Source organism: Accipiter gentilis, chromosome 33 (assembly GCF_929443795.1).
Source record: "Accipiter gentilis chromosome 33, bAccGen1.1, whole genome shotgun sequence".
NCBI classification, from domain to species: Eukaryota; Metazoa; Chordata; class Aves; order Accipitriformes; family Accipitridae; genus Astur; species Astur gentilis.
In genome coordinates, this window is record NC_064912.1 from 19,781,554 (window position 1) to 19,807,438 (window position 25,885).

The 25,885-nt window shown below is 53.4% G+C and overlaps 1 protein-coding gene across 4 annotated transcripts in view; it reads left to right on the plus strand.

Moving 5' to 3' along the window:
• The window catches only part of PRKCB (protein kinase C beta), a 135,363-nt gene that overhangs the window by 74,755 nt on the left and 34,723 nt on the right, over positions 1 to 25,885 (plus strand). For all 4 annotated transcript variants that reach the window (XR_007504582.1, XR_007504583.1, XM_049791906.1 and 1 more), the window contains 5 exons: positions 7,945 to 8,101; positions 8,487 to 8,621; positions 10,960 to 11,056; positions 16,964 to 17,110; positions 23,301 to 23,474. Coding sequence is in view for 2 of the 4 variants with exons in the window: in XM_049791906.1 (XP_049647863.1) it covers positions 7,945 to 8,101; positions 8,487 to 8,621; positions 10,960 to 11,056; positions 16,964 to 17,110; positions 23,301 to 23,474 (710 nt within the window). In the remaining 2 variants the exon portion in view is untranslated. The remainder of the gene's footprint in view (positions 1 to 7,944; positions 8,102 to 8,486; positions 8,622 to 10,959; positions 11,057 to 16,963; positions 17,111 to 23,300; positions 23,475 to 25,885) is intronic.

Sequence of the window (25,885 nt, forward strand, 5' to 3'; positions counted from 1 at the left end):
GATCTCTGCTTCTCTCACCCACCGCGTAAACCACGGCAAACTCCCGCTCGCGGCTTTGTCATCCTAAGTGGGTAGCGTGGGCTGGGTTATTTAGCTCGAGCTGCTTGACAAAAGAGAAGTCATCTTTTGGGCCTGGTAAACAAAATTTGGGTCCCTAGCGGTGCTCAGAGATGTGTCAAATTGCCAAAGCAAGTTAATTCCTCTCATACGCTACTTGACGCGTATTGACTTGGGCAGTTTTTACCCCAGTCACTCAGCGAATCTGGTCCTTTAAACTTCACGAGTCTGCAGATACTTGTTGCTTGTATTTCCCTGCTCTGACGTTGTTACACCTCTTGGCTTTGCCTTAAATACAAAGAGAGGATTCCCTGGAGCCAGCCCGTGTCAGTTTGTGTCCGTAAGTCGGATGCTGCCAGCTCCGAGGGCAGCAATGCAGCGAGGATGGTGCCGCTCTCCCCTGAGCCTGCGGTCAACAGTAATAAACAATTTCTTCTGACAGAAACAAGAAAAAAAGAGATTTGTGAAAGTAACAGCAATGCCGGCACACGGGACGGCACACCCGCACCCGCCGGTGTGCGAGGTCGGGCTGAGACGTGGTGTCAGGACGCTGCGGAGTGGGACCGACGTGGGCTGCGTGTCTCTGAACCGCCTCGTGTGGGAGGCAGACGTGGTGGAGCGTGCCAGGGCATCATTCGGCTGATGTTGGACAAGAGCAAATGTATATTCACAGTCTGTGTTCTGGTCTGGGCTTTGATCAAGTGTCTTATTAGCGGGAAAAGACTGCTGAATAAAGTGGGAAATTGTAGCAAATTAAAATGTCATCAAGGCGTTGCACATTTTTGCTTCCATAATAGAAAAGCTTCCCAATGCAGATTATTCTGAGCCCGTCACATTAGGATACATGAATATTTGAGTTTGGGAAACAGAGGAGCCAGAGAATATGAAGGCTGGCTTGGAGTCAATTAAAACTATTGCTTCTCCAAGATGGTGAGACAGTAAGTTGCATGGAGGACTCTGTGCATCGCTCCTCTCCGGCGGCCGAGAGCTGGCTCTTCCTGCCAGCCCGTCGTGTGTCGGGGTGTCCCGTCGTGTGTCCCAGCGAGGAGCTCCCTGTGCCAAGCTGGGGGTCGGGCAGTTTGTTGCTTAGGGAAGTGGTGGTCTACAGGGACTAAAAGGCAGAAAAAACCATGATAGGGTTTTGCTGCAAATTCAGGGGTATATATGGGAGATGGACACTAGTCAGCATGTTTGGGTGACTTTGACCTACACGCATGTGAACGTGGAGCGTGCCCTGCCCTCATGCAAGGCTGCTGGAGCACGGGGACCACGTTGGGTTCCCTCTTCTCTCTTGGGAGTCCCAGCAACGTGCTGACGTCGCTGGTGGCTCCTGCGAAGCCGAGACCCCTGTTAGGAGCCGTGGGAACGCGGCACCAGCTTGGCGTTACAGTCGATACCCCTGTTGTGCCTGCAGCGTTGGCAGAGGCTGCCGGGACTGGAGCCTTGCTATTTACTGAGCTGATGAAGTAAAACATTGACCAAAACTGAAACCAATTATGCTGTGATTAGATAAACGAGCTGGAAGTGCGTTAATTAATAATCACCGGCCCAGGAAGATGCAGCCATAATGAGTCCTGTGCCTTTTCTGTTGTATAAGCATGTGCAAATATATTCTTCGGCAGAGCATTAATTAAATGTTTTAACGCACGAGGGTGTTAAATCCGACTGCCGGGTGCTTGCTGGCATGCAGCTGCTCCCAGCCGGGGATGGTGCGTGCTGCTGGGAGGAGGAAGATGAGTGCTGCAGGTCAGCCCGAGAGCCTTCCCCTCCCCAAAATCCTGTCCAAGAGGTGTGAAATCAGGGGTGCCACTGGCACGGCACTGCGTTTTGCTGGCCAAGACCATGGCGAGACGATTGGGCTGGGATGAGGTGGTTGAGCTCTGACCTCTCCTTGCAATGAGCAGGGCTTTCAGAAGGGTTTTTTTCCTTTGGTGAGTAAAGGGAAGCAGAACTGTCTGCACTGACTGTGTTGTAATGGCCTTGCTTACTCAGAGATGAAGGTAAAGGATTTGGCAGGCAGTGTAAGCTGTCTTTAAGAGCGGGGTAGGAGTGGGTTTTGTTGTAGGCTTTTTCTTTTTAACATAAAAGTGAACCCCCATATGGCACTGCATATTTAGCGAAGAACTTTCTGGTCTTTATTTATCCAGCACATTAATGTTGCCTTCCCATGGAAATCAGGGTACCAGCCGAGAAGACACACGACCCCAGGCAGACGACGGGGCCGGCTGCGGCCCTTTTGCGTGGGGCTGTGCAGCATCTCCCGTGCCTCCAGGTGTGGGGCCAGCACAGCCCTTTGGGACAGGGTGGGCTGCTTTGGGGCGCAGGGGAGCAGCATCCCTTTGGAACCACCCCCGGAGTGGGGAGCAGACCTGGCGCTGGGCTCGGTCTGCATCAGCTGCTGCCTTCCCCGGGGAGCTGCCGATGGAGCACCGGCCCCCTTTGCTTGATGTGGGAACACAATCCTGGGAGCAGAGGGTCAGAGACCATCCTCTCGTGCCTGCCGCTTCTTTGGTGGCGGAGCTCAGCAGGACCGTGCCGTGCGGTGGTGGGACTTGCAGTGAAGTGGCCTCCAGCGTGGGGACCTGCAGGAGTCCTCCCCATCCCTGGGAGGGGGAACGTGATGGACCCCCGAGCACTGCATCCCAACCTGATCCTGCGGCGTTTGGCTGCTCCGGAGCTGCCTGGCCCACTTCTCCGGGGTACAGCTCTTGCAGCTGCTGTGAGCTTCTGGCCGTGACCTCCATGGGCAGAACAAGCTGCCTGGAAAGGCTGTGTTCCCTCCTGCTTTGGGCATTTGTTACAGTGATATTTCTCCCCGTGTTTTCCCTTGGAGATGTGGGTGTCTGAAATAAGTGTCTCTTCCCAAGCCTGTTCCTGCAGTTACGGCTGGCTCAGTAGTTAAAAGATGTTGTCTGAATAATTTATTTGGAGACTACTGCAAATTTTGCAGAATAAATTATTCAAATATCGTTCAACCAGCTCTACCTGCCCTGGCCCTACAAGGCAGAGCGGGTGACATCTCTTTCCCCTGGCAATGGAGCGGTGTCCCCAGGCCAGCACCACCCTCCCTGCAGTGCCCCCCGGGCAGAGGAGAGGTTTTTCCTCCCAGAAATCCCCCCGAGCATCGTCGCTGCCCCTGCAGAGCCTCGGCCGAGCAGCCGGCGCTGCAGAGCTGTGGCTGCTGGTCTTGGTCTGCTGATGCTCCACCAGGGCGCTGGCTCATAGGCAGCACGTTCTGCAAATGCATCTGGAGGGGGAGAGGAGGAAGGAATTGGTGTAAAATCAGAGCTATTTGTCCAAGATGCACGGGCCAGCCCCGGCGCGCAGTGGTGAGGGCATCCCGGCCGTCGGCAGTGCCGCGATGCTCCCCGCACCCGCGGTGCCGTGGGCGCGCGGGAGGGAACACGCCGGGTGCTGCCGAGCGGAGCCGCAGCCTGCGCCAAGCGCTCGCTTGCACACCCGTGTGCACACCCACGTGTCCCCTCCGAGCGCGAGCGTGCGCGGGCACCCGCCGTGTGCGGAGGAGGATGAGGAGGACCCGCTCCCGGTCCCCCCCAGATCCAGAGAAGCCCAAGACTTACCGATGCCGTAGCCTGAAACCAGGGCGGCTTCTCCACAGCCGTAGCTGGGCTTGGTACCCAACGTGATTTAAGACCAGCTGCTTTAAATGGGATCGTAATATTCTTACTCATCACCATTAATAATGATGTTACTACTTCTTAATGATGCACAAAACTGTCAGAATATGACAGATGTAAAGCCCTTTTACATCAAATTTAACTGTCAAAGAAATGCCGTAAGCGGTTAGAGAGAAGCACGTTTCTCCTGACGCGAGGTACCGCTACTACACTTCTTGAGGTTTATATTTTTCTTTCACTTAATTGTTGATTTCTGCTTGAAAAGTCAGAAAGTTACTTAAGGTCAAGCAGAAGCATTTTGTTTTTTTAAATGAATAGATAAAATTATTCCCATTAATGAAATTTTTAGGTCTGCATGCTGAGATAATAACATGAGGTAATCAAATCTCACGCTTCAGGGCATAAACTGATTGACTATGAGGGTCAGGAATTACTTTTCCCGTTGCTTAAAGAAGTGAACAATGGCCTGATAAATGACAAAGGCTTATTTGTCTCCAGAGGACGTTACCCTGGCCATTCGGACGGTGAGACACGAAGCAAAGTCAGAGCACTGGTTCAGTCTGACATAATTTTGCATCTTCTCTCTGTAAGGGGACACTGTCCGGTTTGAGTCCCGAGAGTGAGCGGCTTCTTCCAGCTCTTGGGTTAGTTCTGCCGCTCACACAGCGGCTGTTGCCATCCGTCTCGGGGGGGTGAGGAGTCCCTGAGGATTTCTGCTGACCCCGGGGCGGACGAGGAGCGATGGTCCCCAGCGTGGACCATGCCTGCCCCAGGTGCGGGACCGGGGCTGCGGTGGGCACCATTCAGTACCCGGTACCGCGCCACCCCCGGTTTAAGTGGTCCTGCGCGGTGGCGAGTGGCAGCGGGCTGTCTGCTTCTGACGTGGAGACGAGATCTTCCCCCAAGGCTCTCGCGTCCCCATGTGCCGCAGATGGTCAGGGTCATTGAAAATACCTTTTTGTAAAGGTTTTAAAGCGTTGTAATGGTTTTAAAGCCAGGCAGCTAGCAGAAGGTAGTAAAAGCTCGGCGGAGCTGCAGGAGGAGGGTGGCGAGAAGCCCTGGTTGGCAGGACACCGGGCAGCATCGCTCGCCGTGCCATGGCAGCGCGGGGGGGCGGGCAGGGAGCCCCCGGTCCCGGCACGGGGGTGAAGGCAGGAGCCTGCGGCGCAGCGGGGCGGCTGCCTGCAGCAGCGAAGGCTGCGGTCGGACCCGTGGTCGGACCGACCGAGGACGTAAGGATGGATACGGGACGGGGGTGTCTGGCGGGGCTCTGGGCTGGGGGCCGGGCTCCCCGTACAAGGCACTTCCCACGTCTGCAAACAGCCAAAGCAATTCCTGCTGTTTATTTACAAACCCTGCGAAGACTGCTTCCCCTGCGGGCTCGTTGCCAGTCAGGTAGTGCCCTGGCAGGACCTACTGCGGGACTTTTCTCTAATGCTCTTTTGTGTTTTATAATTCAAGAACGTGGTTATAAAGATTGCCTTTTTTCCTATCAAAAAGGCACAGATAAAAGCTTATAACGATGATGAGGAAATACGTATTCTTCTCCTCTGATAAGGGGTGAGGGAGAGGAAGGCATTTCGGCTGTATCAGTGCAGAGCCTTGGCAGGGCCCTTGGAAATTAAACTCATTACTTAGAGATTTCACACAGCAGATTGCAAGCCTTTCTGCTTGGATGGTACAAAGCTTTTTGCAGAAGATTTTGACTGAGAGTCCAAATTAAGCCACAGAATAACTACTGTGCATCCTCTGAAGTGTAGAGCTGGCATTTATGTCCAAACTGAGAAAAAAAAATATTCATTTATTAAATGGCACATGAAAATAATTGTTAGGACATTGTAGAAATGAAGTCATGCTGCTTGTGTCACAGCAAGCAGTTACAGGCAGAAGAAGGCACGACTGTTGGGCTGCTCTCACAAGACGCGGGGCTGTGCGGGTTCGTTATGGGGATGAGGTTGTGGCAGAGCAGGTAACGCACATCGGGCGCTGTTGCTTCGCCACCCCTGGCGCTGCTGCGGATTTCTCCCCGTGCGGGTCCACGGAGGGACGACCCACCGCAAAGCTGGCCCGAACTCAGAGAGCAGCCTGTGCAATGCATAACAAATCGGCAATAACCAGGGAAGCTTGAGAGCCGCTCGGGTCTGATATTTTACTGTCCTCCGGAGATACCTGTTGTCTTCTTAAGGAAATTCTGAGCCTCGGTCCTCTCTGGTGCCCGAAGGGTGAATCCTCCTCCTTGGGCATCCTCTCACGAGTGCTGCCCCGGGACCCGGAGCCTCGCCACGCGTCCTCCCCCTCCTCCCGACAGCACAGCCGCTTCTTGCACAGGAGCACAGAAAGCCATTTGTAAGTGCCGACGCCGAGCAGCTGCTGCATCTGCATCCCTGACCCCGCCGACCGACCGGCGGGTCTCAACCTCCCGGCAAAGAGATCCGACCGTCCTGGGCATGACGGCATCCGTGGCAAGGTCACTGTATGTGGCTGCTCCTGGGGCTGTCGGTAATGAAGTCATTCCTTCCCCTCCTGCCAGAGCGGCAGGAGGCGGCTCTGGCTCCCGTGGCTGCCTCGTCTCAGGAGTCTGAAGAATATCCAGTGCTGCCAAATCGATAGGGCTGCCCGGGCACCTGTAATTGGGCAGCAGGCGATTCCCGGCAGGCTTGCCTCTCTGTGTCTCACGAGCTGCTGTCAAGGGTGTCACGCTTGATAAATGAGCTAGTTTATAAATGCAGATTTGAATTTTGGCTACAAGTTTTATTCCACGGAGCCAGAAATTGGGCGATGCTTCAGGAGGACAGCGGTAGATTGCAGATTTTGGAGCATTAATTTGCTTTTCAAAACTATCTGGCTCCCAACCTTGCATCAGAAATGCCTTGCTGCTGATTTGGGAACTGAGCGATTGTTTTTACTCTCGCTGACTCTCTGGAAGTATCTTCTAACGCCCTGCAGCACTGCAGACGCAGCTGGGGTCCTCTCCTCCTTGGGATTATGGGTTATGGGGTGAAGGCGTGCCCCTCCCGGTGAACCTCACAGCAGAGCTGCTGGTGTGATCCCGTGGGATTTCAGGCAGCGCCAAGTTCCCCGATCCCGACACGGCACGACCCTCTGTGCCCGATCCCCGAGCTGCGCGCTGGACCCGGGGAGGTGACGGCGTGCCGTGCCGAGGGGGCTGCTGGCGGGCACCGTGCCGGCTGCCGCGGAGGGGCTGGGGGCTCCGTAACCGCAACGCTTTGGCGGGAGGGCAGCCCCCGCTGCTGCTGGGGCAGTGCTGCCTGCTCGGGCCTGGGCGGTTTGGGCAGGAGAGCCTGCGAAAGCACCCGGCGGAGCTGTGTCTGCTGGCCGCAGCGCAGGGGAGGGGAGGGTCTGCTCTGGATTTCCTTGCCAGCAGCTTTTCCCCTGGTTACGGCTGTGCTCCGTCACCTCCTATCGGACTTTTCATCTCCGATACCTTTGGTCAGGCTGAGGGAATCTAAGGCCCTTCTCCCAGAAGACAAGACTCTTTTTTTTTTTACTTAATCTGGGGAAACAGACTTAGATCAGCCCGATTGTGTTTAATTTGTCAAAGCTGCAATCCAATTACAAGCAGTCGAGGTCGCCCGCAGGTTTGCTCTCCCCTCTTCTGCTCCTTGTTCCGCTCCTGCTCCCCGAGGAGATGCTCCGGCTCCTGGAGCCGGGGTGCTGCTGCCACACATGCCCTGCGGGCATCCCCCCTGGTCCCGCGGGCATCCCTCCTGGTCCCGCGGGGCCCCGGCAGCTGAGCCCGAGGGCATCCAAAAGGAGAGCTCGGCGCTCGATCCGGCCACTGTGCTGGTGCTTGCTGGTGCCTGCTCTCCCCTGCTTACGGCTGTTGCGTTGCTATTTCCACACGCCGTGGAAGGCACCGTCCCTATGCTCCCACCCGTCCCCCCAAAAAAATGCAAATCAGTGCAATTCTCCTTACCGAGGTGCAAGAGGAAACAGAGCGGCTTTAAATTGTTTTAAACGGAGAGCAAACACCAAATCATCCTATCGGAAAGTGAAAATAACCTCCTGAGTTGATCCTTCGGCCTCCCTTGTCTATTAGAGCTGTATTTGCTTTGCATTGATAACTGTATGTCATTTCTCATGCAACGTCCGTGTCTGTATGTATTCAGTTTTAATTCTGTTTTTAATCACTATTTTCACACTTAACTCTTGGCACACAGGGAAGTTGTCAATTGTTGGGTATTTTTAGAGTTTGAATACTGAATTTAATCCTTTTTCTCCTCCTCAGTAAGAGATGCTAAAAACCTAGTTCCTATGGATCCCAATGGCTTGTCAGATCCCTACGTGAAGCTTAAACTAATCCCTGACCCCAAAAACGAAAGCAAGCAGAAGACCAAAACTATCAAGTGCTCCCTGAATCCTGAGTGGAATGAGACATTTAAATTGTAAGTACAAGAAAAATGTTTAAACTTGTAAACTAATTTTTCTCACCCCTAAGAATTAATGTGATTGTATTTGCTCTGGTTTAATTATTCAGAGACATTAAGCTGATTCAACGGAGAAATAATTCTTTTCGGTCCTGTAAGTGTGACTCAGAAGCACTCAAACCACTGCCCTGACCCCTGATCAAAGCCAATTATTTCAGGGCAGAAACTCTACATTCTCCGTTTGAAACAGATGCGGTCGGGAAATTAAATATTAGTGAGCTGAATGGTCGTTGAAGACCATCCCTTCATTTTGCATCCATGTTCTTATGGAGCATGGAGGGTCACGGTGGTGTAGCAGTGGCTTCCAGAATAAACCCATCCCTTTCTCTTTCCTCTCTTCCAGCCAACTGAAAGAGGCGGACAAAGACAGGCGGTTGTCCGTGGAGATTTGGGACTGGGATCTGACCAGCAGGAATGACTTCATGGGCTCCTTGTCCTTCGGGATTTCTGAGCTGCAGAAGTCAGGAGTCGACGGATGGTAAGAGTTGCAATTGTTTTAAAAACACTACGGGCAAAAAGCAGCCCTGATCCTTTTTGTGCGCGATGGAAGACGCGTCAGCCCCTCGTACTGCCCAGCACCCCTCTGTTCAAGGACCGCCAGCCGTTCCGGCCCCGTGTCAGGTGCTGCTCCACCTCCCCGACCGGGGAGAATCGCCGGGGCTGGGCCGGGCCGTGGGCTGTCCCGTGGTGCCAGGACAGCGTCCGAGTGCCCTGCGTGGGCCGGCTTTGCGTCACCTCCTCCGTGTCCTCCTGCCCCGTGCAGGGTTGCTCGGGGGGCTTTTCCCTGCCAGGGGCACGCAGGGGCACGGGGCTGCTCTGCCTGGCGTTCACAGCCAGGAGGGCCGGTGCCCCCCGCGGGCTCTCGCTACGTAGGGTTCAGGAGGAGACGGCGTCGCCTGCCGAGCGTTTGCCGAGCAAGCGTTTTCCAGCATTTTCTGGTTGGATTCCCTTAGTTTCCGTACTGGGGAGGCAATGTGGCTTCATCAGGCGTGCAGGAGAGCAAGGCTGTGAGCGGGTGAAGGGCTGGGGGGGACACGCTTTGAATTGTGATTTGTGGCGGGGGCAGCCGTTCTGCAGCACGCAGACTAGCAGAACCGGTGCTGAGGGGCACTGTTCGATAAACAGAGGAATGCTACCAAAGTGTGTAATTACTGTCACTCGTTACCATACGAAAGATGAACACAGTGGGTCTGTAACACTCGCACTGAATGGGTCTCTTCATTTCCATTTTATCTCCCCCAGCAGGACACATGCTGCCTTATTTCCCTTTTTTTTTTTTTTTCCCCAGCCACTGATGCCTGAGAGCTGTGTTACCTTTCCATGTCAAGTGTAATAATTGAAAATAGATATTATATGTCTTTTGGAAACCAAAACCTGCATGCTATTAATTTGCATTCCGCGAGTTGAGCAAAACACCCCGGACTCTGTCTTTTCCACCGTGGAAGCCGTACGTGTCTCACTTAAAGCAGAGAACGGAGAAGAGGAGGAATTAGCAGGCGGGCTAGCCTGCCCGCGCATCTCTGGCACAGGGAGGTGGGCTGGAGGGCTGGCACCGTGCGGGGCACCCGCTGCCTGCCCTGGCCCAGCCGGGCTTGGGGGCAGAGCTGGGGGTGCTCCCTGCCGCCGTCCGCCTCGTCCTGCCCATGGGGAGGCTGCGGTGGGGCAGGCAGCGGGTGCCGTCCCCCCCCGGGGAAAACCGACCCGTCGTGGGGTTGCCGGCAGGGTCCGGCCGCGTTATTGCGCGGGTGGCGGGGCTCAGCCTGCGAACCTGGCTTGCCACAAACCAGAGACGCGGGTTCTCTTCTGGAAAACAGAAGAAAACTGTCGCTTCCCCCAAATTTCCAGTCACCTGTAAGGATGCGTGTGTGTTGGCTGGGGTTGGTGCGCTGCCGGCTTCTGACGCAGCCCAAAGCCTGATCGTTTTCCCAGCCTTTTAAAAATCATGTAAGTGGAGATCTAAGTAATTTTCCTTGTCACAGGATTTGGCTAGAATAAACTCTGGAAGGAGCTCTGATGTATATTTCATATCTAAACAACTGCAGTTAATGGAGAAAACAAGCTCAAAGGAAGAGCCTGTCCCTATATTATGCAAACAGTGCTTTGTTCGTTCAGTGCAGCCTCTGTAGATAACACCCAGCTGATAACTGTCCTCTGGCTGCCGGGAGGGTTCACCGATGGAGCCAGGGCTTTGCCTGCGGCTGTGTGAAATGCCTCAGATCTGAATGACATTTCCATGATTTCTGATAATTGCTGCTTAGACTTTTTTCCTTTTTTTTGGGTGAGCATCTTGGCTTTGTGCTCAGGGTTGTCGGCATCAGCCGGGCACCGTCCGGCTCCGCGTGCTCTCCCCGTGGAGCCCAGCCTGCCTTGGCACCCGGGGCAGCTGATGGGGAAGGAGCTTGCCCGCTCGTGTGCCCGTGGCCATCACGAGAAAGATGTGGGTTTTGGGTCAGGCTTGTGTTTTGGAAGAGGCGTGGGTGCTTTGCGGTGTCTGCCGCAGTGGGTAGCAGATGTGCTTTCCGGGTTGTGATGGCCGGGGTCCCCAGTACAGCGAGGGACCCCAGAAACAACCCTCCCCTCGGGTGTGTGTCTGGGAGCTTGCTGAGTGGGACGGTTTGGAGGTGTGAGGCTGGGGGGGGTCTTCTATCCTTGGGGAAGGGTCACCTGGATGCCAGTACGGCAGAGGCAGAGCTGTGCTCGGAGCAGGAGCTGCGGTCCTGCCTGCTCGCGGTCCTGCCTGCCTGCAGTCCTGCCTGCGGTCCTGCCTGCAGTCCTGCCTGCGGTCCTGACCTGACTTTCTCACTGTGTCCCTCCAGGTTTAAGCTGCTGAGCCAGGAGGAGGGGGAGTATTTCAACGTCCCGGTGCCTCCTGAGGGAGAAGAAGGAAATGAGGAACTGAGGCAGAAATTTGAGGTGAATTGATTTTTCGTGGGAACTCAGGGCTTTTCCTCACGGCCTGCCATGTCCTTGGCAAGGGGCTTTCCCTGCCAGCTCTTTCCCCGGCAGCACAGGGAGCACGGAGCAGGGTATGGCCCATCACTCCTCCCTCTCCCTGCTTTGCACCCACTCCTGGGACGCATGCCCTTGGCTGGTCTTTGCCAAGGCTCTCCGGGGCACGCCTGGCTCCGGGGCACGCGCTTCGAGCAGTGTTTCCAGAAGGTAAGTTGTTCAGTTACATTTAGCAAAAAAAGTCACTCTGAAGATGAGAAGCTTTCCAGCAACGGTTTGGCTATGTTAAATAATTAACCAGGACCATATGGGAATGGGAAGTTTGTGACGCATCTGTAAGCGGTTCCTGCCTCGCTGGTGCAGCGCTCGGTCGTGTCGCCATGCCCGGCTGGTGATTCCAGGGCAGGGGAGACCAGAGAGACCATGGGTGCTTCGAGCAGGGACCTGGCCACTCCTTGGATCCCTGCAGCTGCGCAGCTTCTCCAGCACGAGACACGTGGGGGCCAGGAGCAACTGTGCAGCAGTCCGAGGAATGATGGGGAGCTGGGACAGATGAGCCAAAGGGCATCGCTTTGTAGAGATTTGCAGAAGAGCAAGTTAAGGCAAAATGATTCAGATACACCAAGAGCTGAAAGTGTAGGGCTCGTTCATGTGCAATTTTTTGGTGGGATTGACAGGATGGTTTTTAATTGTAGCACATGGAAGGCGCCATCCATCTTGCCCTTCTGGAATACTCTCTTCTAATTTGAAAATACAGTGACCTCCCTGTGCACGTGTGTGTCTGACTTTGTGCACGGTAGAAGCAGGTAGTGGATTAGCTGGGAAAGGGAACAGTTGTTTCTGGTGGATGAGGAGATGAGAGATATGGAAATGATTCTTTGGCATTTACGTCAGGTTGAAAATACAACAGAGAACGTTGCACAGTGCAGAGTTCTGTGTAATGCTTGCTTGGTGCCTTGTGCTCCACAAAGAGTGTGCTTGATCCCGTATCTCTGCTACCTGCGGGTAGGAAGGAGTCTGAAATCCCATCGTTTCTAAGAAGCTGTTTTTTCTTACTGCAAAAAAAGCAGCATAGCAAACATCCCCCTTCCATTTGTGTTGTTTCAGACGATGTCTGTCTTTCTGTTAGGGTTACGTAATTTACAGTTTGTGTTTGCCAAAATGAGTATAGTGTAGCTAGAAGAGGAGGTACTTCAATTAATGTGTTTCAAATCCTGTATTCCAATTAAAGAGGGATGAAGATCCTGGATGTCCCCAGATGACCTGATGTAACCGTGCTCTGATGTCAGCACGTGCACGTGTTGTTGGTACAGCAGTTCTACCCTTGTTCTGAGGTGCCGTATAATAGGATTTGTTCGTCTTTTTTTTCTGTCATGCTGCTGATTATGAATTAATATAATGAACTAAGATAAATTAAGATATTAATATAATTGGATTTGGAGCTAATCTCAGAAAGAAACCCTTTCTTAGCCGTTAAATGTCATGGCAGCCTCTGTACCCTGCCTGGCGCACTGAGACGGGTTTTTAAGAGGATGATGGTTGGGTGAGCTGGCGTGGGGTATCGGCGATCCCTGATGGTGCCTTGCACCAAGGTGTTACTGACAGAAACGCTGCTGGGGCTGCCGCAGGTGTAAGCCTGGAATGCTAAGGCAATACGTACGAGCCAGTGATTTATTTTTCAATAACCTAAGTAATCCATCCTTCCCGCGGTGTGTAGCAGTGCACTCTCAGCCTGGACAGTGGGGTAATCTGATGAACCAAGCGTGGAGACTATGCTAACTGATCTACGGGCTTATTGAGACAGCCAAGTGACAGCGGAGGTCAGATGAGTGACAGTGCCTTGTCTGAAGCGAGCCCATAACTTTGAGGGGAAAGCCAGCAGCGGCAGCCGGAGCTCTCAAAGGGAGCAGCGGGTGCGAGGGCTTGGGGTTGCTGGCCCGTGCAGGTGAAGTGCAGAATACTCACCTGGGGAAAGCACTGGTGGTGCCTGTGAAAAGCAAAGGACATAAAAGTGATGGGCTTTTCCGAGTGAGTGTGGATATGGGATTTGAAGGAGCCAGAAAGGCTCTGCAGAGCCTTACCACACCTGGGCTTCCCCGAGGAGCTGGCCCAGCAAAGGTGCTGTGTCAGCACCCGGGCTTTGCGCTGGCGGCACCAAGGACCTGCACGGAGGTGAACTAAGGCTGGTGAGATTTCCCTGCCGGTCCCTGAAAGACTCAGCGATGCTTGGGTCCAATTCCCCAAAGAAGCTTCAAGGAGAAATGTCTATTTACTGCTTAATAAACCGTGGAAGATCTTGCTGAATGATTGATCCGGACATTACTGAATTAATAGGTCTTTGCCATTTGTCAGTATTGCTAAAGTCTTCCCAGAACCCTCAGAATGAATGTGGTGCATCTGGAGACTTACATGAAATGAGCCATATGTAAAATAAAATAGTTGCCCTTATGGTTGTCAGCATGAACTCCGTAATTATAGGACAGGACTGGAGAGTTAGTTCCTTTTTCTCCTTCCTTTTTTTAATCTCACGCTTATCTCATTTATATATAATTTCCCTGAATATCCAAGAAAATATAACAGTTCTAATACAACAGTTGGCATACAACCAATGGTTGTCAGCTCTAAAGAGCTACCTACCTGCTTTTGTTGCATTCCATGATGTTCCAGTGGTGCGAAAACGGTATGTACGCTGGAAGTCAGATGATGAGTTGCCTACAGGTCAGAAAATACATCGTCCAGAGGTGTCATTTCACCCTGCCAGAGTACGTCTGTACCCCAGCCTTGCTGTGTCTTCCCCTATTGCATCCTCCTTTGTGAGCGAGTCAGCGTTACAAGGAAAGAAATCCCTGGCCAGCTGAGCGATGGCTCGTGCTGGCGTCCCGACGGGCGAGGAGTGCGCTGGAGCCTGGCTGGGATGCAGCAGCCAGGGTGCTGTCACGGCATTTCAGGTGACAAGGACTAAAAAGAAAGAATCCTCCGATCGATCTGCGTTAGCGCTGCTCGATTCTGCCTGTTCCTGAGCAGTGCGAATCAACGGGCCAAAGTTGAGACGCGTGTGACAGGTTTATATCTTGGGTGGACTTAACATTGCGAAAGCACCCAGCGGAAAGGACTGAGGTGTCAGCCTGGGCGACGCAGAAGACGGACGGACGGACGCTCGCAGGGCTGCCGGCTGGAGCAGTGCCCCTTTCTGGCAGCCTGCGGTGCCGTTCTTGGCCGCGGTCCTGCTGCTGCGCTTCTTGCAGCCGTCCATCCGCAGCGGGCCCGTCCTGGGGTTGACAGGAGAGCATCCCGAGACGAAAGCACAGCGTGAAGCCCTGCACTACATCCCCTGCCAATTCTGCTCCGTCTTTATCAGCTGCCTGCTGGGATGGCTTGATAGATGTGGACGTCAGCTGCTATTGCATAAATTCAGATGTAGTAAATTAACTATGACAAATGGAGTTGGATAACGAAGGTCAAGGGCTTTTTTAAAAAAACTTTGTGAGCAATATTTGGTACGCTTCAGTTGTAAACCTTAAAGAGGTCTTGAGATTGTGTGAGCATCAGGAGTGTTACTTAGAACAGGTTAAAGGACTTTTGTACTCACTTGCAGACAGACATTAGAGACACTCGATAGCAAAAGCAAGGCACTTCACTTGGGAGAGATGATCTTTAGATCTCCCCGACTCTTATTCTGGGCTCTTTTCGGGAAAGACCTTTCCCCCTCTTGGCCAAGCTACATGCTGAGCCTGTTTTATCAGGGGAGTCGCGTTGTGTTATATCCTCATCTTGCCTCCTATGAACATACCGTGGTGCTGCAAATGTAGGTCAAGTGCAAGGCTGGCTGTGATTGAAGCAGCCCCTCTTCAAACACAGACTGGGGAGCAGCTGTAAAGCAACAGGAGGGACCTGAAGTCGCTTCCACACGTGGGTGCCGGGCACTTGCCCGGGTGTCTGCCGGTGCTGCTGGTTATGCTGTGTCTGACGCTAGCCAGTTTTGCTGGGTCGAAGCACGCGAAAATCCTCTTCCTTCCCCGCTCCTTGTGTTACTCTTCTCCCCTCTGCTCAGAACCGAAAGCCTCCCCCTGCTTTGGCCAGAGTTTCAGGGAGTCCCGCGGCCAGCCCCGGCGCTGCTGGGCTGCAGCCCTGCAGGAGGACGTGGGCTCGTCTGAAATGCAGGGGGGTGCTTTTGGGTGTCATTTAATGGAAGTATAATACTGCCCTTGAATTTTATTGCAGCTTGTGTTCACGGAGGTTAATTTAGTGTCAGATCTGATCTGACAAGACTGTTTTTCAGCTGTGATAGAGTATTTAGGAAGCTTTCTCAGAATATGACTGTTTTGCCTGCTGATAAGTACACCTTGCGTTTGGAGATAGCTTTGAAATACAATAGGGTGAGGACTGCTGAAGGCAAAGTGACACAACACAGGGCTGCCTTCGCGGAGGAGACGCAGAGGCTGCTCTTGTTCGGTTGCCCACGTTTGGATCCCTCTTTGGCCAGGTTCGATGAGCAGCTTTCGGTCGGTGCCAGAGCTGCTGTTTGTCACCGGAGCCGATCTGAAGTAAAATGCTCTGGCTGGGTATCCCCTTCTTTTGGGGACGTTGCAGAAGCCTAAAGATTACAATGAGGAAAAGCCCTCGTGCTTCGGGAGAGGTGACGTTATTTCCTTTCCAATGTATGCGGTTTTTCCCGTTGGAAAGCAGGCATGCCGCCTGTGCGGCTCCGCTCGCGGCAGTAGCAGGTACCGGTACTGGTGGCTGTTGGGTGATTTCAGCCCCCCCCAGGGCAGAGCTGCATTAGCAATTATGATGTTTGCAAATCCTGGAGACCGTTCCTTTAGTTTCCAGTGCAGGAGTTTTTCAGATGTGTCTAGGTGCTGCAGGTGACCTTGAATGGAGAATTTTACAGCACGGAGAACCTTGCAAGAACCAATTAGCAGCAGCAAAGGCTTGGAGATTACTTGTGAGGCTCCTATCTGGAGGAGCTGTGAGCAGCAGCCAAATTGAACTGCTGGAATCGGGTTAATGGAATTTCATGCTAGACTGAGCTCAGTGCAAGCCTTACACTGTCGCATATTTCTAAAAATTAAAACCGAATAAATTGTGAGATAGCTTTTACAAACTGTGGTTCAGCAAATTAGATAGCCCCTGGACCAATGAGGAGGTGCCGAGCCACCGATGAGATTTTGTGTTTAAAAATGTGGGGGTTTGTGAGGCTCCTTAATCAGCAATTGTGATTGCAGCAGCTCGTGCAATTGCTTGGGGATGCAGGAGGAGTGCTTTCTATTCTGGTTTGTTCAAAATGGATTTGTAGCTTCCTACGTTCAGCCTGAACTGGCACGGGAGTGCAATTCTTTCCAATATCAGATAGTAACGGAGGTGGAGCTGGATAAAAAGTCCTGTATTTTACCTTAATATATTTATATTCACCTGTCCTTTTCTGGTGAGGTGAAAGACAGAAGCCAGCTTTGAGAAGAAGCAGCTTATTTAAGCCTCTGGTTTATACTTTATGCTCTAGGTCTAGGGTGAGCTCGAGCATGTTACAGGGTAGCTCCCCGGGCACACAGGCTGCCGTGTCCCGCTGGCTGCGGGGAGAGGGGTAACGGAGTAATGGGCAGATGTGGTCCCCAGTTGCTCTCGCAGAGATTAACTGGGAACCAGCCAAACAGTGCAATGCGTTGGGACCGATAACTTCCCCAGTGCCCTTCTTGGTGCCGTCCCTGTCATGCTTACAGAAAAGGTTCCGGTAGCTCAGGGTAGGCTTTGACCTGGAAAAGAGCTGATTAACGTGGGATTTCAGGAGCACTGTCTGGTTTTATAATGACCTTTCTCCATAGTGTTTTCAGTAATTTTTTCTCTTTTCTCCCTGTCCCATCTCCATCTGTGCAGAGAGCCAAGATCGGAACAGGGTCCAAGGCCGCAGATGAGAAGACGACAAATGCCATCTCTAAGTTCGACAACAACGGGAGCAGAGATCGGATGAAACTTTCGGATTTCAATTTCCTGATGGTGCTGGGAAAAGGGAGCTTTGGGAAGGTGCGGTACAACATACGCCTTTGCACTTTCTGTATTTAACACGCATCTGTAGTATTTCTAAGCTACGGCCGCGTGGCTGCTCCAGCGTGGTCTGTCCTCGCTCTGCCTGGGAGCAGTGGCGTCACAGGAATGGGAGCCCAGTGTGTTGGCTCCCTTCTGGACTGCGTGACTGCTGTATCGCAGTGATGAAGACCTGAGATGTCTGATCAGACCATCACAAAAATGAGATGGTCTCTTTTGGGAAGCTGGGTGCGTGCTCTGTCTTTAACGCTCTTCTTTATTTGGCCATTTTTTTCTCTAGTAATTACAAATATGTGTGAACATTTTAATTAACTTTCCAGACCGGTTATGAGTGGTAACAGAATTTCATTCTTCTAGTAATTATGTGACTTGGAGCCTTCATTTTTCTTGGGGTCTTGCCAACTTTGTCGTGATTTCCATTAGAAATTCCAGTGCTCAAGTGGCTGCTTGGGCTTCACAGCCCGGAGCAGGAAGGAAGGTGGGCTGCCGTTGCTGCGCACCAGCGCGGCGTTTGCTGGTGTGATGGATGGCCCGACACCGCCCTGATTAGTGAATTGCCTTAATGGCAGGGAATATTGCTCTGCCTTTGTATGCCCATCTCTTGGGCCGGCAGCGGAGGTGAGGAGGAAATGCCAGAGGAGCGATGCTCACCCATCGCCCGCTGAGCACAAGGGGCGAACCCACCTTTCGCAGCTGGCGCCCATTCCCTTCCCTGGCTTTTGCTGCTGGTGTTTGAGCTCGGGGAGGTCCCAGCCTCTCTAGACGGGTGTTTGCTCCCTCGCTGGAGGTGGACAGGATCTCTTCTCTCAGAGATGCACTGAAGCATCCGTGACAGGAGGAGAATGGGGAGTTCCTGATGGTCCCCAGCACCCTGAGCATCAGCCTGCGGTTCCCTTGCCAGCGATGCTGCCGGGGAGGAGGCTGCCGTTACTCTGCGTTTACACCTTCGCTGCGGGTTGGCAGCCTGGGGGAGCAGGAAAGCCCCCTGCGTTGTGCCCATGCTGCTACCACTCAGTAATGTGTACATACCCCCGTTTCCACATCGGTTTTGCTCCCTTTTCTCTCCCTCCCAACACCTAATCCCCTTTAAAATCTGTGCCTGGCATCGGGAAACTCTGTAGTTGTGGTTTCCCTCCCCCCTCCTCTTTCTTTTAATGTGAGAAACATTAGCAAACTCTTCAGTCGGCATCGTGGCTTATGTAAGGGAATGTGTGACAGAAACTGTTCCCTGGAACAGCATGTTATAAATATGCTAATTAGCACTTATTAAAACAGCACGTTGGTTTCTACGGTTAGATGCAGCCTCACCCTCACGTGTGCCTGCGCCGCCTCCCGCTGCCCGTCGCCCCGGCACGGGGACACCGAGGTGGCACGGCGGAGGGTACTTTGCTACCTGCTGGGTTTGCGCTTAGACAGAGGTGCCAGATGTTTCGGAAGGAGCCGGACAGAGGTGCACAGATGCACGCCATGCCGGCGCTCGGCTGGCGGGGAACGGAGCCCGGCTCCCCGGTCCGGGCTCCCGGCAGGTTCCCAGCCCGTGGCGTGCCGAGCGGCCGGTCGCGGCCGTGGCAGCGGCATCCTTCTGCGGGGCTGGCAGCGCCGGCTCCCGTCCTTGGCTGTGTGCTGCCAGCCTCCCGCCTCCCAGCACCCACTGCTGCTGCCGTCCAAGCAGGCTGTGAGAGCTCTTTGAGTATAATCACACTGTTTTAGTGAGTCTTTGTCTCAGGCGTAAGCTTATTAACCCTTTGGCATCAGCAGCTCAGATTTACTGCTTGGTATTTTTCTCTCTCCCCCACTACGGCTGTCCAGGGTCAGGAGTACCTACGAGTTGGCCTCAGTGCGGTGTAATAAACTTCCTTTCTCTACATTCAGCATCAGAATATCTCCAGTTACTACGCTGGAGCATTCCCAAACAAATACACTATATTACAGGAATAGATCAAGTTAAATATCAGCTTTTTCTGCACAAAAAAAAAAAAATAAATAAATTGAAAAAATGAATGCAGTCTGCTTTCCAGAGAGCGAGCCGGCAGAGGGAGGTCCCCACAGAGCCAGGCATCAAGGTTTAGGGGTGCAAAATAGCTCAGGGGCAGGGGCTCGGGCGTGCGTGGTCCTGGCTCAGCGTGTTCAGCCCCAGGGTGACCCTCGTTGCTCCTTGGTGGTCTTGGGTCTTCTTGGGCTGGCCCCCGCTGCTGCCCACCCCGGCTGCGGGGTCCGTCGGAGCCCCCGGGCGCTCCAGCTGGTGGCAGCCCTCCGCTGGGAAGGGAGATGTTCCCGACTGAGGAAGGCAGCACTTGGCACAGCCCACCCTGGGTTTGCTTTGCTGTAATATAAATAGAGGAGAGTTAAATTATGTGGCTTGCTCATATTTTTGCAGCTAATCAATCTGTCATGCTATCAAGCTGTCAGTCTTTTCGGGGGGTTTTATGGTGTTTTTCTGAGCAGGGCTGTTTCTTTTGCCTCTGCAGTTATGGATTACAATGCAATGGGAGACAATTTTCTTGTCCTGTGATAATCTTCGAGCTGTAAAATGCTTGCCTGTCCTCTCTCGGTAGGAAACGTGGCAGAAGGGCTGGCAGCTGGCGCGCTCAGGCAGGGACTCGCTCTCTGACTTGCGGAGTTGTGCTCTGGCCCCTGGGCACGTGGTGAGGTTTGGGCGCACGCTCCTTCCTTCAGCAGCGTGCGTCTTGTGCACGCCTCCGTTCAGGGCTTTATCAAACTGCGCTGGGCGCATTCGCTTGTTTGACTCTTTCTGTATTTACAGCGCAATGGGTCCCGGTCTTTTTCTTTGTCGTTACCAGCCCTTGTTGAAGCCGGTGGCTGTCCTCCTCCTGAGATCTTAGCCGTGCCCATGCTGCAGTCACCATAGGAACTGCGATGCCGGCGTGCCGGAGCCAGCTTTGAGCCAGCCCCTGTCGCACCGGGAGCACCGAGCTCCTCCGCACAGCTGGACAGGCTGCGGCTCCGTGCCGCGAGCTGTCGCGCTGGCATCGCACCGCCGAGCTGCCGCGGGCAGGGTCGGAGCGAGACGGCGTCGGAGACGGTGGCGTTAAGCCCCGCGGGCTGCGAGCGGCCCCGTCTCCTGCTTGGAGAACGGGCCAAGTCTGCTAATGCCTGTGCAGACTTCGTGCCTGTCACTCAGGGTGCAGAAGGTATTTTCTCGATTGGCCGTAGGCCAGAGCCTGCAATCTCTTCCGCATATGCGAATTCACAGTGATTACAGCATCCTGAACTGTGTTAGTCTCGATGTGCACTTCTGGAGCCGCTCGCTCTGCCAGCCCAGATGTGAGAGAGAAATATAGTAACGTGTGGTTTTCAGCATCCCTCTGCGCTCACCCAGACGCAGGCTCTCGTGCTCGGCCTCTTCACTGTGGGTGTACGTAGTGCAGCTGATTTTTAGGCAGCTGCAAAGTCCTTTTGCCTTTTACATTTCAGTAAAGCAGGGCTGGTTGGCTCAGCTGCGGCTCAGGATTGCCGTGTCATTGGGAAGCTACCGCATGAAACATTTACAGTCCCTATAAGCCCTAGAGCAGTTTTTTGCATTTAATGCGGTACACCAGCCAACCTCTGCCTCTCGCTGCGCTGCAGAGACCGGGCGCGCTGGGCTGGCGGTAGTCACATCCCCGCTCGGGTGGGAATCGCCCACTGGCATCTCGGTGGCACCCACCGCTCTCTCTGGGGTTTCCTCCCGTGCCGGACAGGCTCCGATCGCCCCGGCAGAGTTCAGCTCCCCTATGTTGTTATTTACTGCAGCCGAAGCCCCTTCTCCAGCAGCTGGTTTTACCTTTGCATTTGATCTGCGTGTACCCCCAGGGAAGTCTCCTGGTGCGTTTATCCCTGAACATGCTCCCTTACCACCACCAGCACGCTCTTCCCTGAGAGTCTCCAAGCAAAATGTCTGGAGAAGCACCAGGATGCTTTCCGAGCCGTGCCCGGCCCTGCAATCTCCCTGCTTCCGAGGGGGGCTCCTGCTGCCACCCCCTGCCCCCGTGCGGTCCCTTCGGGGCAGTAGCAGACGCCAGGCTCAGAGATGCCCTGGTTTAGTTCCTTTTTCTCTGAAAGGGTTGTGGATAGCGAGGTAGGTCTGCATATAATTGATACTGCATATAATACACGTACTCCCAGGTAACAGGCTTCATCTTCCCACAAACTGTGTGCTTGGAGCGGTCGCTTCTCTTTTCCCACCAACTTTGAATGGCCAAAGCCCGTCTGCTTTTGTCGCTTGAAAATCAGCCCTGTTTTTTAGCATGTCACTTGTAAATCTCAGCTCGCATAAAACCGGTGAAGATAAATGGAGGCAATGAACTGAAGCGGTTCAGTTTGTGCCGAATCACAAGGGAGGGCAGGGGTGCAGGCTCCACGTGAAGCCGATGTGTCTGCTGCCCTGGCACCCTGTCCCGCGGCTGCAGGCAGGGCGCCCGTGTCTGCCCGTGCCCGCGGGCACTCCTGCGAGCTGAGTTTGTCGATTCGGCGCAAAGGGCTCTTGCAAGACACCTCGGGGAGCTGTTAGCAGGAAAAGGTGAAGCACAAATCTGGTCCCAGCGCCTGTGCCTTGCTGGGCTGCATCACAGCAGCACGCCAAGCTGCTCCGGGTTCTCAACTTTCTTCAAACATCAGCAAGTAAAGGAATCGGTTACTGAAGTCACTGACACGCTGTCAGTCTGCTTTTTAGCCCTGCCGACGGATGAATGCGGCGTGTGGCCGCTGCAATCCCAGCCCCGCTGATGAAAATGTAAATGTCAGTGGCTTCTCCAAAGCACTTGGCGCGGAGGAGCCCCGATGCCTTTCCCAGCTAATCCTGACAAGCAGCATGTCAAGGACAGCCAGCCTCGCCAGGGCTGCAGCCAAGCGCCTGAAACGAGCCAGAGCCACATGCTTTCAGAAAGTACTCTTCCCCGTTGTACTGTTATTTTTCCCTCTGAGAAGTGGGTGGGCACCGAAGACCTCGGTCCTCGAGCTGTCCCCCCTGCCGTGTCCCCACTCCTCAGGCTGTGTCCCCTGCCGTGCCACCCCAGGGCTGGCACAGCGCTGCCCTGTCCCCGAACCCCAAAGAGGGCTGCTCTGCCCCGGGACGGGCTCTGTCCCAGCTCCAGCGGAGGAGCCGGGCACGCTGCAGTGGGAAGCGCAGGGCTCCGGCTCCGTGTTGACTGCCTGAGGCCAACAAGAGGGTGAATTCCGCTGTCCTCAGTGTCTCAAAAGTGATCCAAGAGACCTGCTCGCGTTTCCTCTGCCAGTCTGCTACAGTCTGAAATGCACTTCGGTTCCACCCTATTGATGTTGACTTCTCGTAATTTATTTTCAAAACATCCGAACTCCCGTTCCTGATGTGACTGGAGGATTTCTGCAGACTCTTTCAAATGGAAAGCAATTCATTTCCAGTGAGCGCTCGAATCTAACGTGATGAGCGAGTGCGAGGAGGGAAAATGGGAAGCAAAGTGTGGTTTCAGAGTCTGTTAATTTTGCCGGCAGCCCAAGGAGCAGCTTACGCTGATGGACCGTGGTGGATCAGTCTGGGGATCCTCACTGGGGCTGATGGGATTAATGAGGGAAGTTTGCACCAGCAGCAGCAGTGCATCCCATTTATTGTAATAAATAAACCCCCAAATGGGTGAAACTGGTTTAAAATGGGAGGTGGGATGGATTCTTCCGAATGAGAAGGCTTTGGCTGGGTGATGGACCAGCATGTAACTGGGTTTTGATCGCTGCGCGCATTGCGTGAGGCAGAGAAAATCTTGCTGTTTTTTTCTTGCTGACTCTTTTCCACTTTAAGTTTTTACCACTTCGTAATTTGATGGACTCTGTGTTCAAACTCTCGCCAATGCTGCGTGCACCTTGAGGGTGCCGAACCGGGGCCCGACTCGGGGGTGAAAGGTGACGAAGGGTGATGTGCGGCTCAGACATCAGCAAACCCCTTGGACTGGGTTCCTCGAGGTGATTAGGTGGCGAGGAAGTAGCTGCGTTACTTGTTAGACTTAGGGCTCCTAAATACTTTTGGAAATACCACTGGTAGCTCTCTGCATCGTTTGGCACCTGAATCTCTTTTCAGGGTTATAATGGGAGCCACAGGATAATAAGCGAGGCGTTATTTTTAACTACTGGCCCTGGCAAGCTAGAAGCATCGCAGATCCGTGTTTTCCTTTACCCTGCATGTGTCCTCTCCCCCGTGCAGGTGATGCTGGCGGAGAGGAAGGGCACGGACGAGCTCTACGCCGTTAAGATCTTGAAGAAGGATGTCGTTATCCAGGACGATGATGTAGAGTGCACGATGGTTGAAAAACGTGTCCTGGCTCTCTCCGGGAAGCCTCCGTTCCTGACCCAGCTCCACTCGTGCTTTCAGACGATGGTAAGTGCCGGTGCCGCAGCCTGTCCCTGGGCAAAGGGCAGAGTGGGCTGGGGACCCTGCTGGACCCTGAACATGGAGCGGGGGGAGTCTGACGCTTTGCAAAATGGATTTTAGTCGCTTGGATTCAGTGGTGAGTTTGTGGGCAGAAACCCTCCTCTAGAGACCCAGTGTCACCCCTTATCCGGGACCAGTGCCTTTCGGGGCGGCTGCAGGGCGCCTGGGAGCTGTGTGGACGGAGCTGTAGGGACTTCTGCCCTGGTCACGCGTTTTACCTTCTCTAAAACACACCTTTGCTTTTATTCGTGTTTCTTTTCGGGATATATACATCCCTACACTTGCAAATGCAGCCATGTATTTTCTGCCTCGACAACCTCACAACTTGTCCAATTTGCTTGCAAAAGCACTTCCGTGAACAAAATGTGTGTGTGTTAAACTGGAGGCAGTAAGGTACAATATCTGCACCCCTGAGATTTTTTCATCAGGGAGCTGTTGATGGCATTATACGTGATTTCCCAGCCCCTCAGGTGGCCCCCCCAGCTGGTGATATCTGTTATGATTCGATAGCAAAGTGCTGCGCTTTTTCTCAGGATTCATTCTTGTGGTCAAAAACTTGAGTAAAGGGTGAAACCTAATACAAAGCACAGGAAATTCAGTTTGAAATGGGCATGCGATTGAGTTTGTACAAATCAGAAGCGGAGAGAGGGAGTGGGGAAGGGGACGGGGGACCTTTAAAGCAATGTCTGCCCAGCCGTCAAGCAACCTGTGAGTGAAAACGTCCAGGTACGTGTCAGTGGGAGCGGGGAGAGGGAATCGGCAGAGTCCTTTAGAACGATGACAATGCTATCCAGGAGGATTACATTTTAATATTATCCCAGAAATTTCATTTACCAAACACATTCAGTGTATTTAAAGCCTGCGGACTGGCTTTGCAGCACAGTAATCAAAATGTGGCAGGAGAAGCTATTTCGCACAGCATCTCTCTGGCATCTGAAGTGAGTCAGCGCAGGATTATTCCTGGCAGACCTATAGTAGCTTAATAGTAATCGTATTTGTAATGTAATCAAAATGTATAGCAGGGTGTATTATCAAATGCTGGCACAAAGCACTTTGATTTCTGGGAGCACAGTCCAGAGCACACTTCTCAGCCGGGGCTGTTAGTTCAGCGACTGGTGGGAGAGAGACAAGCCCTAAATCTGCGTTTCAAAGAAAAAGTGAAGATGAGCAATGAGAGTGCTCCTGCCTGGGTCTGAAGGACGAGAGAAGCCCCGTGCTGGCCCGGCTGTGGGATCCTGGGGTGCTCTGCCCCGAAAAGGTCCTGGGTCAGAGCCTGGGCTCCTGGGAGGGGGGTGAGCCGGGTGTCCCTGGGTGTCCCCGGGTGAGCCGCCCCTTCCCTGACCACCTCGCTTCCCTCTGGGGCTCAGCAGCGAAGGGCACAGCAGCAGCAGTGACGCCGATAAATGATAAATAACGGGTGGATGGAGAACTCGGCTGTTGTCCTGGCTCTGACTCTTGTTCACAGCGTGGAGTCAGGCAGGAGATGGACGAGTGGTTCATTCGAAGAAGGGGGGCATTGGAAGGAGCCCCAGGAGTTGCGTCTTGGCTGCCTGAGGAAGGGGCGTGTGTGTTTTACCAGCTCCGTGCAAGTCTCTGCAGGGAATATTTATGTATCTGTAACTTGCTGTTGCTCAGTGAGTTTGGATGCTCCAGACTTGGATAGACCCCGTCCTTTTCTGCCATAGACAAGAGCCAGGACAGCTTTCCGTATCCAGCCCTCTCTTCCAGCCTGTAGGCTGGCCAGCCATCTGGCTGCTTTATTCGTGATGTTTTTTTCGCTGAAGCACCAGCATTCTCTTCTCCACCCAAATGAGGAAAGCTCAAATCCTGCTTTTAGAGCTCAGCTGGCTGTTTCAAGAGACCATCTTTTTAATATTCTTCCTCCTTGAAGTTGATCGATATATTTAGGAAACAGCTGCAAATGAGCACAATATTGCTTTGCTTTCCAGTTACTGTCACAGGCTGACTAGCGTGGCGGTGGCTGCTGAAGGTGACTTTGCCTGCCCTGTGCCTTACTGCTGAACTGGATTGATGCCTTGGCAGAGGCAGTCATTTACGGAGGGGTATGCTCCAAAATTCCCAGCCATCTGATAAGCCGAAATCTCTTTTCTATCCCAGCAGTGCCACATGTTTTACATAGGCTGATTGGCCCTTCGGTACTGTATTTAATTACCTTTGAGGCCGCCCCGCTGTCAGGGTGCGCTGTGCATCGCCACGCTGTGCTGTGCCTGGGGTGCAGGAGCTGATTACCCGAGTTACTCTACAGCCCTTATTATGGTAATGCTCACATTTGCATATCTTCTGGGCTCCTCGTCCTTACTGTCTTAAAAGCAGGGCAAGGTTTATTTAAGGAGGAA